At 29.3% G+C, this 16,588-nt stretch overlaps 1 protein-coding gene across 1 annotated transcript; it reads right to left on the reverse strand.

Annotated features, from left to right (window-relative positions):
• Positions 1 to 7,433: 7,433 nt before the first annotated feature.
• Positions 7,434 to 9,784, reverse strand: LOC117934292 (F-box protein PP2-A13-like). Its single transcript, XM_034855969.1, has 3 exons — positions 9,264 to 9,784; positions 9,048 to 9,166; positions 7,434 to 8,133 (listed from the first exon to the last, which is right to left on the reverse strand). The coding sequence occupies exons 1-3, from the start codon at positions 9,561 to 9,563 to the stop codon at positions 7,713 to 7,715; spliced, it is 840 nt and encodes a 279-aa protein (XP_034711860.1). The 5' UTR covers positions 9,564 to 9,784; the 3' UTR covers positions 7,434 to 7,712.
• Positions 9,785 to 16,588: the final 6,804 nt, after the last annotated feature.

Here is a 16,588-nt window from a genome sequence, read left to right on the forward strand (position 1 = left end):
AATAAGGGTTTTAATATTTTTTTTTTGTGAAATTCTTTAAATGTGAACTGATTATGCAAATTATGTTATGTTGTTTTATTTTTAAATTAAAAGTGTTGAATTTTTAAAAGAAATTGAATTTAATTATTGAATTAAATGATTTTACCTAGCCAATTGATTTTTTGGCTAAAAAAAATGATAATGCCCAAAATTTAATTCTATAAGATATAATTTTTTATATAGAAGTTTTTATTTTAAAAACAAAAAATGGGAAGTGTGTCTAAACAAACACTAGTGTCAAATACACTTCCTATTTTCTATTTTTAAAATAGAAACTAACAACAATTTCCATATAAAATATCATAATTTTTATATAAAATATATGAACTAACCTTTTCTTTATTTATTTCTTTTAAATAAACTTTAAAACTATATTTTCTTTAAGTGTTAAAGAGTTTTTATATTTTATATAAAAGTTACAATTATTTTTGTTTTTTAAAAAAGAATGTATCCAAAATATTAAATCTAATTAATACTAGAAAGTTATAATTTAAACCAATCTAATTAATATTAAAAAAAGTCACAAATCAAAACTCATTCTAAATGACTCTTAATTTCTTCTTTACACATCACTATATTTTTTCAATTGTTTTGTTAGGAAAATAAATTTCAAATTAAATAAGATTTAATGTTCTAGATTCATTTAAAAAATTTAGGAATAAAATATTGATCAATAATGCCCCTATTATTTCTCCATGACATAGAATCACATTTTTTTGAATTAGTCTAAATCAAGCTAAGATTAATGTGTTGGATAGCTAACAACTTTATTAATTTTAAAAATAATTTAAACTCAAAAAATAACCCGTGACTAAAAATTCATGGACTAAAACTGGATTAAAATAACTTACTGTTTTTTGTCCATAATTATACTTTTATGAATTTTTGTTTTTATTCTTTGAAAAATATTTTAAAAATAATTTGTCTAACATCTTTATTTTTGGAAAACATTTAAAATTTTTATTTATTTATATTACTTTAACATCAATTTTTTAAAAAACATGGACCAACCAACCTTTATAGTCTTGTAAAAGTTTATCAACAATTCTTATTCTAGCTTTATATTGATCCATTATGCCAAAAGTTCTCTAGGAAAGAATGTGTCATCCATTTTGTAAACTCTTAAGAGTAACACAAGTAAACCTTCAAGGGTTTAGCTTCCAACACAGAGTTGGTGAGTTGATCTTTTCCACATCTAATTTTTTTTGGAAAAATTTTATTTCAGGACCAAATGCCAAAGTTAGGCTTGACATAAATTTGTTTCCTTCTCTATTGTATTGTTCATTTAGCTTTTGTTAATGCATACAGCTTGAACAAAATTTGTTCTCTTAAATAGTACTTATATTATTTTGTAAGATATCTTGTTTCCTTTAGATTGATGTCGTGCCTTTTCTCCTTTTCTCCTTTTCTCTTTTTCTCTTTTTCTCTTTTTTTCTCCTTTTGGTAGGATTTCTAACATGGTATATATATTCTTTGAAATTTCTTTTGACTCCCCTAAAAGGAAGACTATTATTTGAAAAGAAAGGGGTTAAAGTTTGACAAAAGGAATGACTTTATCAATTTGCAAGCCTCCTATTAGTTTATTAGTCACTTTACATTTTATGCACTCGATGAACCATCTCAATGGCCTTGGTGGAGTTCAAAATCTACTCAAGAGCTATTTTGTCCAAATATGCTAGTATTTCAAGATCTCCAAATTGCTCTTGGGGTATTCCCTTTGCACAAACAAAGCTTCTCTCACTTGTCTTCCCTTATTGTCTCGTTAAAATAATAAGAAAGAGGTTACTTAGGGCTCATCTCTTGTTAGTTTTGGTGAGTTCTCCTTTGTTGAAGGACAATGAGAGTGGTTAGAAGATGTGCTTGGTTAGGACAATATTCTTTTTATAAAATCTCATCTTTACAACTTGATTTTGATTTAACTCTCACATATAATCATGATAAGAATATTGTTTGAGTCTTTTTCAAGCTATGGTGCCCCTCCACAAACTCATGTCAAAAAAGCTTAGGAGAGCTTTCTATTTCCTTGTAGGACTTATGCACATTAGGTACATGTTCTTCCTATGTGGGATTCCCTTTAAGTCTTTCTTTCTATTGAAGAGTTGAATGTTGTTGATTAAGACAACAAACTAGTTCTTTCTCAAAGCCACTAAGATTTCCTTGCATTTCATTAGCAAAGTCATAAAGGCAACTATAGATTTTGGGTAACCATTGCAGAGTAAGTGAATTTTTGGTAGACCAATCAAGTATTAGAAATCCTAGCTAGGACTAACAACACAAGGACAAATGAATCATCTAAGACTCTCCAACTTATGGGCTTCTTTGGTTAATCTTGTAGGAGATTTTAGAAGGAGAATTATCATTGATTTAGGAATTGGAGTAGACCTTAAGGAAGGAGTTTACTTGGCTACTTTCTTATCTTGTTAATTGTGTACTTTGTCTTTTCTAATAAGAATGTAGGTCTCATTCATCTAGGCGTCTTAAAGGTTACCAACATGATGGCTCATGGACACTTTTTTTGCATTGTAATGCCAATGTTATCTAGTATATTCAATGGGCTAAGGGACATTTCATTGTCTATCTCTTTAAGCATGTACGATATGGGTTTTCTCATCCTTTATGTCTGTTGACACACCTTTTAGTCATCCAATCAAATCTCTTATGCCTTTGATGGTTATAATTAGTGGAGAGAATGTTGGAATTTGTGGATTAATCCTTTCTAAGCCATGGACCATTGGGGTATATGAAAAAATATTCTAAAGATCTAAATCTAAGCACAACTGAAGCTTTTAAATATAAAACCTTAGATTTAGGGGTTTTGAAAACTTCACCTTTGATCTAGATGTTTTTAGATTGATTTCAGTAAGTGAAAAGAATAGTGTAGATCTCAAATACCTCGCGATCTTTCACTCGATAACTCTCTTTCCTTTGCGCTTAGCATTGGATGTTGTGGAAACCTCATAAAGGGATGATAGCTAGGGATTTTGTCTCTTCGGAATGAATAGGAAGACTAAATTGAAACCTTAACCCTTAAGAGGGTTTATATATGTTCCTAGTGAGTTTGGGTGACTTGAACTTATCTTGGGGTTGAGTTACTTAATGTAGCCCAATGTTGCCCACTTGGGTTCTAATTGATTCTGAAAAAAGAGTTGATAAATAATCATAACATTTGGCTATAAATGACAGACAAATTGAAGAGATTTTTTTTTTGTTTGTTTGTTGCAAAAGTAAGTTGCAATTAGAAGAGTACGATGTTGAGATTTCAATCCTTCATAAGAAGATTAACAACTTAAGTGGACTTAATCTATTTTGTGTTTGGCAAGTTATAAGAGTCCATCATTTTTTTAGTGAGAATTGATTCAATGAGAAATCTTTCCTTCTTATAGAATTATCATAGTGGGTTCATGCATGCTATTTAGTGTATAAGGATCTTGAAAGGATGTCGATTGTGTGAAGTTGACTTAGATAAGGTTAAGAGACCCAAATTGAATTGTGTAAGTAGGATAAGGAATTAATGGCTTTTGTACTTCTTTGGAAAGGCATCCGAAAGTTATTGATATGAAATTTGAAGTCATCACATCCTCTTTAAGGTTGATTTTATTTGACAAGCCAACTCCATGATCTTGTCTTTTAGCATAATGTGTTGTTTGATAGGAACACTAACTAGTTGATAGTAATTATAGTATTTTGGGTTATGTACACGATTGTTCTTATTGAGGTGCTTCATTTTTGGAATTCATATTAAGGAGGTCTTCAAAAATTCTAGGGACATTAGAGTCATGGAATAAGTTTTTATTTTCTTGTATTTCTTTCAAAGTATGATGGTTATTTTTATCTTTGCCTTTTAGGGTATTAGTCACAACTTTCCTTTTCTTCATTGGTTGGAGTAGTGTTTGTGGTCATAAGTGTTCTTGTACTATTTTTTAAAAAAGTTGTCTCATTTGGGAGTGTCTTTTCTCCTTTCTTTAGCTCCTAGGCAAGTGAGCTCATACTTCCATTAACAAAGATGCAGAGTTCCATATCATAAGCACATGTTACTAACTCTTCAAAAGTTTTTGGTTTTATTCCTTGAAAAATATAGCATGATCCATGGCTAAAGTGGAGACACTTGTGTAAATTTACCACTAGACTCATCGTCTCCTCACTAAAACCAAATTTTAGAGTTACCTGTTACGATAAGAATGAGTGTGAATCAATTTATTTAATTATCCCTCAAAAATGTAAAAAAGATGTTTAGATTATTAAAGGAAGTTGCTTTAGAAACATGCTTATCTTGGGACAAGAAGTACTTTCACCTTACTTCAAGTAATGAAGCTTGTTTTGAAAATGAAAGTAGCTTTAGTGGGATCGAATTCAATAAATTCGACTCCTTGATTATTGTGTATGTTTTTCTTAAAATCCATGTTGTGTAAATTTATTGTAAAGGAAAGATTAATAGTAGAGATCGTCAAACCAAGTGTGCTAGAAGTTTATACACATAATTTTTTTTTTTAAATACAAAAAATATGAAATAGATTTTTTTTATTGATTTGTAAAACTGAGATTATAATCTCTATGTCCTTTGATTCTCCTTTCTTACAATTGTTGACAATAAAGAAGCATAATTTGGGTTGCTTAACTTGAGCCTATACCTTAGACCTAATTTGGCTTACGCCTCACCTTGAACTTAGGCTTAGACTTTGCCTTGGTTGGGCTTGGGCTTGAAACCTTTGCTTGATTTGAATCATGTTGATCGAGATGTAAATCCTAATTAAATTTCAAGTTAAAGATGCCTCGAACTCGTTTTCAAATCTTTGAACTTGTTTCAATTTTCAAAATTCTTGTTTGAATCTTCAAACTTATTTCTCGAATATTTATATTTATTATTAAAATTTATTCTTTTAATCTTAAAATTCCTCCCTTCTTTGAATTTGTTTTTCAAATATTTGAACTTGTTTTTTAAATCCTTGAACTCATTTGTTAAATCTTCAAACACTCGAAGCTCTTCTCGAATCATTGAGACAAATTCTCTTAAACTCTTCTCAAGTGTACAAGTGTGTTTTAAAAGTTAAAAAGACCTTATTTAAAATCCTTAATCTCGAGATACTAATTATTATTTCAATATTTATCTTTATTGTAATATCCAAAATTAAAATTGATATTTATTTATTTTAACTATCAAAATTATTTTTATTTATTTTCTATTTTATCATAAGATAGTTCTTTTTTCTTTTTCTTTTATGTAGGTCTCATAGGATATAAATGACAATTGACAAAATTTCCCATGTTTTAAGTGCCATATTTTGAATACATGATATTATTTTATTTGAAATAACTAAATACACTAATGTTTTATATTATAAATTTTGTGAGTATATGATAATTTTTCATTTGATTACAAATAGCTTTCCAAAGATGCTTTACTAATTTAGCTGCTAACATCTTTTTCATGGATAGATATCATATACACTAAATAAGAAAAGTCAATTTTGTCCATAAGTGTATTATTATCAATAGAAATATTTGAATAGTCCACTAGCCCACGGGAGAAACAAAAGTGATGGTAACTTTAAAAGCGATATTTAAAAGCTAAAATAGAAATGATATTGTATTTTTTCTATATTTATTTTTCTATTTACTCATGTATATATAGTAAAGAAAGTGAGGAAATAAAAATTTTAAATTAAGTTTAATAATTTATTTTATTTTAATAATTTTATCCCCCTTTTCAATAAAAAAATTTAAAAATTTAAGGCAAATTTGGTTGCACTTTTGTTTTTAAATTTTATTTTTAAAATTAAAATTTTGAACATAATTCTAAAACTCATGTTTGATGGTTTGTTTTTCATTACTAAAAGAAGGTAAAAATTAATTTAAGATATTCCAAAACCTATCAAAGTTTAATCTATTTTGCCAAACACAATAAAAGCTTCTCTAATAATTTGATTAAAAAAAAGTTATTGAATTTATTTTCTATGATTTTCTTTGTTCGACGAAGAAGTTATAAACAAGTTTTTAAGCTATTTTTCTTTCATTTGTTTATTTACAAATATAAATATATGAATAAAAATATTATGTTTATTTTATAGACTTTTTATTGTACCAGATACCTTGTTCATAATCACATTATTTCTACTTATAAATTTGAAAAAAAAAAACTATTTATTTTGATCTATTAGTTTAAATTATTGTAACACATGTATTTTTAATGTAACTAATAATTTAATTAAAGCATTAAATTAAATTATAAAACATTTTCCAATTTTAATGTCGAAATCAATGCTAAGCTAATTTTAATGTTTTTCATTCTTTTGGTTTCTTCCTCTTGAAAATATATACTATACTACTCAAGTCAATACATACCTAACATACCCCCCTTGATTTAATTTTTATTTTTATTTTCATTCTTTTGATTTTATTTCTCATTTTAATTGAGTGTCTTTCAAGGATTTATTCTGTCCACTACCCATCTCCATCATCCTATTCTGTCACTCAAGCAGTCCAATCCAAATCCATCAGTGATTCCTTCACATACCTCAATAGAGACAGTGTATTGTCTTCATTAGTGGACTAAGGGAACCTGCTCAATATTTTATATTTGATATATCTCCATTAGCCACCAAAATATCTGCTGCCAAAGGTTCTTATCTCCACATGCGTGAAAATTCAAATAATCAACTAATTAACTCATCCTAAATTTGATATGAATGCGACTCCTTTAATAATAAGTTGGGTTAGATCTAACTTGAGTTAATATGATTAATCTTTATGTTTTTGACTCAATTGACCTATTTCTTATATAATATAAGTTAATCTAAAAATAATATGTTTAATAAATAGGTTATATAAGTGAATACAAATCTAATCCAAACATGATTATGTCCAATCCTAACTCACAAAAAGCATATTCAATTCGAGTTATATTAATGTATTATATCAAATTTTACGATCTTTATGCTTTGATGTAATGATTTTCAAATTATAACACATTCTCGACCAAGAGGCGAGGGTCACCGAAGCGTCACACTTCATCCTTTTTCTTTTTTCCTTTTCGACACTTCTATTTTACTTCTATTTTACGATGATATCAAATTTATCAATCTCTAAGTTTTGATGGAACAATTTTATATTATAACACATTTCAATCAAGGGATGAGGGTTGTTGAAGAGTCACATTTCATCTTTTGTCTTTTTTCCTTTTTAATACTTGCTATTTTTAAAATCATATCACAATCTCAACTAAGGGATGATGATGGTTAAAGAGTCGCACTCCATCCCTTTCCTTTTTGCTATTTGATTTAAGTTTTAAATTATATTTTATAAAATTAACATATACCTTAAGATTGATATGCATGCCCCAAACTCTTGAGAGTACACTTTTTGTGCCCTAGGCCAGGCCTGCAGTATGAATGCATGCATGCCATGGAATATATATGTATGCATATATCATTCATTCCCAAATTTACTGTACAGGAAGTCTGAGAGACTTATAGGGAGGAAGAACAACAAAACCTCACCAAACACCACCGAAAACTAATACACATATGATACAAAAGAATAACACGGATGACACAAAGTTGCCTTTGCTTTACTGCATTTGGAGACCACCCAAAATACCAACTTAATTGTTTCCCTTATGGCATTAATTTCCACGGCTTCTATAAGTGAATAATATTACTAAAACGACTCACACAAGTTCATAAATTCTTGACCCTATCTCTATATTCGGCTGGGCATATGAACACTGAGTCAAGGCAGAGGCCACCTTTGGTGTGGGTGCAATCAATCTGGGTCATTGAAAACTTGACCTTCATGGATGTATTAGGCTTCTCCACCATGAAATCTCCCGCATGGTAATGGACCCACTTCCCTGGTTCACACAGATAGCACTGCGACAAGGCATGCTGACCGTCCGATGTCAATAATTGAAACCGAACCGGCTTTATATCCCAGCCATGTACTCGCTCAATGTTGCAGACCTTCCTCCCAAGCCTTCTTGAGGTTTTGCCCAGCTGAATTCGGAAAAATATGCTATATGTTCCTGCTGGAAATTCAAACTCCAGCTCTCCTTCCACCTCAAACCACCATATTTGTTGAAGATATGCCATTGAGTGGAATCTACACATCAGAAAAAGACAACCCAAGTGTTGGTTTCTTCTTCAAGTGTTGTATTACAAATATGGGAATAGTTTAATTCCTGTTCTTTGTGATGAATATTGAGTCACATCTCATGGCCAAAGGCATATATACCCACCAAGAGAACCCACACAAAAGTTGTCAAATAAAGATTACAAAGATAAATTATTTTTGAATTAGTAGCAAGTCGCTATAAAGTGGAATACAAGTTAGTCTCGTTTGATTTCACAAATGAGATCAGTAAAAAGATGGAAATAAATAATATAGATATAATATTTTATATCATATAGAGGACAAGAATTGTTATGAGAAAAGGATTACACAAGGCCAAAGTCCGAAAGGTGATAAGATTGCCAACAAGGACTGATAGCTACTCAAGAAAAATCAGACTTTTGAGGGGTATACTTGTCTGATGAAACACCACCAATCCCTTCTTTGCCACATGACACAGTAATTCTTGTGGCGCACCAACCCCATCATGTGATAATCTTTGGAGTCTATCCATTATTACTTCTAGTTTCTGGTCAATTGATTCAGTTTTTGACTTAAAATTGAAAAAACCAAAAACAGTGAACACATATTTCTAGGGAACACCATTGGTGGAGAGGAAAAGAGAAATAAATTCTAGGTTTCTTCTGTTTGATCATCAAATGAATATAAAAGGGACGTCATTCTCACAGCATAGAAAAGCAGAACCACATAATTGCTTTCGAAATGAATAATTTGCAGAAAGAGAAAAAAAAATCTGGATTGATTCCTATGGTTGATCATCCATCAGAAAACACAGATGGGTCGTTCTCAAAGCCAAAACCCAACTACAATCCGATCTGAAGAAAGAAGAATAATTTACATCAAACATTAATTTTAAATTGTCAGATCGAAATTAAAGGTCTCACCTTGATTCCTCAGCTGGCAAATGTTTCCAGTACCTCCTATCATCAATCCCTGTTATCCTCAAAGCCTTCCAAGAAACAGCAAAGCAAATTCCACCATAGCTCTTCTCCAACCAAACTTCCTATAACCAGAACCCCATAAAAAAATCCATTCAGAAAAAAAAAAAAAAAGAGGAAAAGAAAAAAAAAAGAAAAAAAGAAAAAAAGGGGTCTGCCTACCTTGTTGGCACCATCAAAGCTGTTGGCTTGACACAGTCTAGCATAAATTTCCTTCTTGCTCAAATTTTCGGGGTCCTCAGCCAACAATTTCTTGACAAGAAACTTATAATTTGAGGGCAGCTTGGACTCCCAGACAAAATCAGCAGATGAAGCCATATGAAAGGTCTTGCTGAGCCGAGCCAAGTTGCAAATCTGGGGAGGGTCGAGGTACATCAGGACCTCAGCAACACAATTCTCAGGCACGTCACTGAGGCCGGTACTCGGTGGCTGGGCACAAGCAGCGGAGAAACCAGCCCCCATGGAAATCAAAGAGAGAAGGGGAATAATCAACAGTAAGAACAAAGAATTGGATCAGAAAGAAGATGATTATCCTTCTATCACAGTAGCTCATAGGTAGAGGAGAAGAAGGTGAGTGAGATGAGAGAAGGGAGGAGGGTTTGGAGATGGAGAAGAATCCATGGTTTTCCGGGGAGATGTGCAGAAGAAAGCCATCAGATTTTGGGATGGATTGAAGAATGAAAAAGGAAGAGTTCAAGAGTCATTGGAGAGAGATAAAAGTGGGTGGGTATAAAAGGAAGGAGGACGTGTTGGCGTGTCATGTGTGCATGGATTAGAAATGAACTTATCCTTACCTCACAGGCTTTGTTGACGCGTTCTAACCACGACCCAATCATAATCACTGGAATAATTTCGGAGTTACACCATTACCATACCAGCAAGCTTTAACCAACACAGGATGGATGGAATAAATAGTGCTTAGGATTTAGTGATAATGTTTTAAAAACTCATATCTGACCGAATCCTTTCCGATTCAACTCGGGCTTTTGTCAGAATCCGGATTTGTTTTTAAAACGTGAAAATAATAATAACTTTTATACACGAAAGTGTATGAAACGAAGACCAATCATTTTATTAAATTTTTGAAAAAAAATGGTAAATAAGGTAGATTTTATCGATATTTGTCATTAATTTGTATATCATCTTAATTGAATGCATTTTTTTCTTTTAAGCAAGGTTTGAGGTAGTAATTTTTTTTTTATGTTATATTTGATTCTGGAAAAATCGAGGGAAAATGTGAGAGAAGGAAAATAGAAAAGAAAAACGGACACAAAAAAATAAAAAAAAATAAAATATGGATTAAAAGTTAATAAATTATTTTATATATTATTTTAAATTTATTTTAATAAATTAAATAAATTGAAAATACATAAAATTTTAATTATATTTTATTTTTAATATTTTTTTAATAGGACAACATATAAGTAAATCATTTTCTTTAATATTATTATATTTTTCTTTAATACTTTTTGGAATCATACATATAACCTTAATATTTTAAAATTTGTAAACAATTTTAAAGAATCATTACATTTTTAATGCAAGCCTCTAAGGCCCTATTTGATGGTTTTCAAATTTAATAAATGTTTATATGTTTGCTTGATCAATTCTTTTAAGAGAACTTATGAATTAAAAAAAGTTTAATTCGAAAGTTAGGAAAAATAATTTTTTCTTTTATAAAAATCTTATTTTGATTAATATACTAAATTACTTTTATTATATCAACATTATCATTTAAAAATGATCGGTTTAACTTCAATTTGAACTCTCATTTAAAACCAAAAATAAGATACCATTTCAAATGAAATATAACTTTTTAAGATTTATTGTATTTTATAAAAAAATTACTATTATTTTTTGTTTTCAAAAAGAAGAAATAAGAAATTAACACATAAAAAAAATAATAAATAATATATAATTTCTTTTCAAATTTTTTGAAAATCATATAAAGTTACTTGGATAATCCATCGACCCTTTAACCATTTTTGTTGGAATATTTATATAGGTTAATAGAAATTAGGACACGTTTTTTCTTAACAGATGCTATTTATTTCAAAAGATGTATCTAGTATTGATAAATGAAAATTACGACACATTGTTTTCCAATGGATACTACTTATTTGAAAGCATATGTCTAGTATTTTAAAGACACATCTCTTTCTAATAAGTCACCGACAAATTTATAAATAGGAACCCTTAACATTTCTCATTCATTCATTCTTTCTACTCTTCTATTTTCTTGTCATTTAAAACATTCAAGTCGTCTTTAGCTTTAACTCTAATAATTTCTCTATCTACCAAATATTTAATATTTAAAAGAGTACAAATTACTAAGTGATTCGTTGTTTTTTGTGATTTGAAGTGTTACTATCAAAAGAAAGTGATCGTTGTATCCTGAAAGATAATTGTCAATAAATTATAAATATATGAATGAGACAAATTTGTTTTAAAGACATTACTTATTAAAGTTAAAAATAAATAAATAAATCAAAAGCACAATAAATAAAATTAATATCCATGGAGCACTAAATATAAATACATTTTTTTTTTTAAATTTAGCTCTTATATTATCATAGTGGTCATCATCATCATGGCAAAACATGAAGAAGACTAATTACCACAAAAATTAAAATATTTTATTATTTTCCTTCAAATATATTTTTAATCACATCTCGAGTTCCCATTCGACAAGAAAATTAAAATCAATGTCAAAACAATTGGTCTCATTGAATTGGATTGAATTGAGGTAACAGCTAACAGCCTTTTTAATTTGATTGGAGGACCATGCTTAAGCCCTTTCAGTCTTCAGACGGTTCTAGAAAAATACATGTGATGAAAATGTTATTTTCATTCTTTAAATCCCATCATGGATAACATACTCTTATAAAAGAAATTACATACAATGCTTTGATAATGATTTATTTTTACGTGGCTCCCATTTAATTGGTCAACTGCAATGAAATTAAAAATTGCGTGTGTATTTATTATAGGCACGTAATCTCCTTGTCTTTAATATATTGCAACACATTTCATTTATTATGGTTAGGCATGGTTGGACTTTTGGACACCCTTTTTCACTTGAGGATTGTGATTGCATTTACTTAGTAGAATTTCTAATCACTATATGATTTTTGGAATAATATTGATAATCGATGGTCCTATTACTGTCTAGTAATTTTGACTTGAGTTATTTTTTTTTAAAATTGATAAAATTAGAAAATTCATTGTTTGAGGTCGGTCTATAAATCTTTTTAAATATGTGGTTTTACATAAATTAGAAAATTGAAGAGAGATTGATAAATGATGTATAGACTTTTGAATAGAAAATAATTAAAAGAGTCCGAGTATATATTTTTGGAATAATATTGATAATCGATGGTCCTATTACTATCTAGTAATTTTGACTTCAATTATTATTTTTTTTAAAAAATTGATAAAATTAGAAAATTCATTGTCTATAAATCTTTTTAAATATGTGGTTTTACATAAATTAGAAAATTAAAGAGAGATTGATAAATGATGTATAGACTTTTGAATAGAAAATAATTAAAAGAGTCCGAGTATATATTTTTAAAGTTTATTAATGAATTTGTTCTTCCATGAAGATACATGAAGCTAAAAAAAATCTTTTATTCATATAAAATATTATATCTTTTTTGATTTATTTAAATGTTTTATATTTTTATTTTATTTTTATTATTATGAGATGTTTTCAATAATTTTTCTTATCGTGGCTATTGGCACTGAGTTAGCTATGACTTTTTCCTTGAGACTTGTCATGATCATGCACTCGACAAAAAAGCTTTACAAGCGACATTGCCCTTCTTCATTCATGTGATATTGTTGGATCGGGCTTTCACCCATTGATCAAGATTCCCCATTATTGCCCCTCGTGGGAGTTCGGGTCGTGTTTCAATCCTAATGTGGCTTATCATTCGAAAAGACTAGCTAAATATCATTGACTTTTATATTTTGATTTGATCTATTATTGCGATGTTATTTATTTATACTCTTATCAAAAAATTTATAATTCATCATGTGTTTTTAATAATATGTTATTTTTGATAAATATTCATTTCATCGAGTATATATTAAGAAGCTTGCCCCATAAATTTTCATTTTTATTTTAATAAATTAAACAAATAGGGGTTCCCTTCACAATTTCTTTTGTTAAGTGAATTTTTCATAGAATGTTAGTAGACTCCAAAGACAAAAATTCCATCATTGAACGTGAATTTGAGGGCAAGTGAGCGAGAAAGCCGGGGGACTAGACCCAAGAACAAGTCCAAACTGGAGTACAATCCGCTTAAATTCATGACCTATCTGAACAAATTTCTCTCTCCATTTCCGACTGTATCCAACGTGGACAGGATGTCTACGAACTGAACACGAGGTCCGTACATTATGCTGACTCATTCCCACGTCTCTTCAAGGGCTGCTTCAAAATGATTCAAACCAACGTTTGTGGTCACTTTATTCTCTCCTTTTTCTTATATATTTTTTTAATATATAGTTTTATCCGAAGCTTGTGGTTCGTAGAAATTATAATTGAATCCTAGTGGAAGTGGGGCAGCTGTGGAACCCTAGAGGTCTCCAGCTTTAGCAAACCAAATTATAGCTGTGTTCATTATTTATTTCCACTCGCCGGTGGAGCCAGAAATGTAGGACGGGGAGGGCAAATAGAAAAAAAAAATCTGTTTGAAGGGAAGATTACAATATCAAGATGTAAATTTGATTTAATGTTAAGTTTTTTTATTCTCGAAAATTTTGTTTTTGGAAGGGGATGTGACCCTCTTGAGCACATCCCACCTTCACTGATGGATCCACTCATGTCCATTCATATTTTATCTTAATATATTAATTATTGTAAAAAATTATTATTGTTATTATTATTTTTAATTCACGCTAATATTATAAGTAGAAAATAGTTTTTTTGTTGTCTTTCTTTCACATCGAGAAGAAAAACAACGTTCAATGATAATTCTAACATATTTTAAAAATATAAATATGAGAGGTTCATGAATTTATTTTAATTAATGGAATTTTAAAATGATGGTTAGTTTTGTTTGGTACGATCTCCTAAGATTACACTGTCCTAATTATAATGACATTTAGGTGTGAATGAGTAATTAAATAATAATAATTAAAAAAAAAATTAAATCCGTAGTCTCATGGGGGTGCTTAGGAAGTGGGTGGTGCCTTTTTCTAAGTCTACATTTGCTGTCACTTTGAAATGATCAAATTTGGACAATTGATGAATCGAAACCATAGTCAATCAAGAATCATCATACTTGAGTTGGATGTAGATCTAACAATTTTTTTAATCTATTGATTTGATTTTTATGATAAGAAGTCAAAAATCGAATTGTAAGGATTTTTTTAGAGCTTCTTAATGGTTTGATTACTTATAACTAGCCAATGTTTAATGCTCATATTTTAACTTTGATATTTAATGTAATTTTGGCATTTGGTTTGTTGGAAAATATTACAAATTCTTAATCAGTATATGTACCATTTTATAAAAATATCGTATGCATTTTTTCAATATTGATGCTATTTTAATATTAGATTTTCTAATAGAATAAGGAATATAAATATTTTTAGTAAATATTTTAGATCATTAAAGAAAAATGTTATGAGATGAAAATAAATTTGTAAATATTATACGTGAGATATAAATATGATAGAGAGTGAGAGACATTCCATGAAGTATGAGGGTTTATAGTTCATGATGTAAATATAAGACGTAATAAAACATGAAATGTTTCGGGATCTAATAGTTGTCTATGATTTTTGTCTTTTATAATATAGTGGAATAATGATCTCTTTTATTTGTGGATGTAGTTATAAATTATGATTGACCAAACTGTGTTAAAATCTTGTATAATTGTGCATGTGAATTATTTTATCTTTATGTTCTTATATTAACATATTTGTATTGAAGTTTTCACTTACACAAGTGATATAAGAGTTTTAGTTGAGGATTTTTGGAATTACGAAAGAGAATAGAGCATATAAAAGGATTACAAAAAGAATTTTAGTTGAAGGTGGATTTAATTGTTCTCTCATTGAAAGGTGATTCAAGAAGCATGGTTTCGTTATTCAAAATAAGTGTAATGTTTCTTATACATTTATTACATCCTAAAGAGTCAAAATTGTAAAGTGTTTGAATGGTTTATATATATAGCATGCAAGAGGATCATGGGTCACAATAAAGATGGAAGGGCATGGTGCACAAAGGAACTATGACACATGAGGACAGCATGGTGCACAAGGAAGTTATGATATAAAGTAAGGATACAGTTCGAACAAGTTTTTTGAAAGTATGTATCACATAAAGATGAAAGATTGATTTAATAAAATTTATTCAAGGTAGAGATTTTGAAAAGTACCTCAAATTCCTAATTGATATATATTCTTTTTTTGTAAATAAAATTCTATAGAATATTTCTTACATTGATATGTCATCATAATATTAGATTTCTTTATAAAATAAGAAAAGTAGTTAAAAATATTTCTATAAATATTTTAGTTCATGAAAGTAAAAAGTTATAAGATGAAGATAGACTCGTAAGTTCCATACTTGGTGGATAGAGATGTTTCAAGACCAAATAGTTATATCTAGTTCCTATACTCTATAATATTTCAAGACCAAGGTGTAGATACAATGAATAAGAAACATGGGATGTTTCAAGACCAAATAGTTAAATTTGGTTTCTATGCTTAGTAATATTCTTTAGAATATTATGGGATGATTTTTTTCATCTATGAAGGTAGACATGATTGGCCAAATCATGATAAAACCTCATATACTTTTATGTGTGAATTATTTCATCTTTGTGTTCTTCCATTCACATATTTACATTAGAGCTTTTGCTTATGTAACATAGTTTAGTTTCAATGATAAAATGAATAAACAAGTGTAAGCAAAGTTTATGGAACCTTAAGCAAGAGTGTGGAAAAAAGGGAAGATAAACTCAAAATTCTAAGTACAGAGTTGTGAATCAAATGCTCAAAATAAGAGAATGAAAGATCAATTATTGTGTAAGGAACAATTAGTGACACTAAGCATTAACATGTGGTCATCCTAGCTAATGTCGAAACAACAATCACTTAAACAAGGAAGCAATAGAAAGCTAAAGGAAAGGATGATCATGATTAATCATCCTAGAAGACCTTTGATTGTTTCAATTGATGGATTAAATGATTAATCATCTTGCACACAAAACCTCTCAAGCAGATGAACATGCAATGATCAATCCTTCAAGCTTGTTTCTTTAATCGTCCTATAAACTTTGATGAGCAAGTATAGAGTGATTATCAACCTAGTTGAGCAAGGATCTTTACTGGTGTAGATTTTTGAAGCATTTAGTAGAGCTCATGAATCTCACTCAACCTTAGGTCAGAAGCAACTAGTTAAGGAAGAAGGATTATCGTTGAAGAATGGAAGATCTTAGTAGATTTAAGCTCTTAGTGAATTTATCAAT

The sequence above is a fragment of the Vitis riparia genome, chromosome 16, assembly GCF_004353265.1.
Source record: "Vitis riparia cultivar Riparia Gloire de Montpellier isolate 1030 chromosome 16, EGFV_Vit.rip_1.0, whole genome shotgun sequence".
In the NCBI taxonomy this organism is placed as follows: Eukaryota; Viridiplantae; Streptophyta; class Magnoliopsida; order Vitales; family Vitaceae; genus Vitis; species Vitis riparia.

Excerpts from the sequence above, each read along its gene's own strand:
- LOC117934292 (XM_034855969.1), bottom strand. The coding sequence starts at position 9,563 with ATGGGGGCTGGTTTCTCCGCTGCTTGTGCCCAGCCACCGAGTACCGGC. Across the intron at positions 9,167-9,263 it reads GCTTTGATGGTGCCAACAAG|GAAGTTTGGTTGGAGAAGAG; the intron begins GTAGGCAGACCC and ends TTCTGGTTATAG. Across the intron at positions 8,134-9,047 it reads TTGCCAGCTGAGGAATCAAG|ATTCCACTCAATGGCATATC; the intron begins GTGAGACCTTTA and ends TCTGATGTGTAG.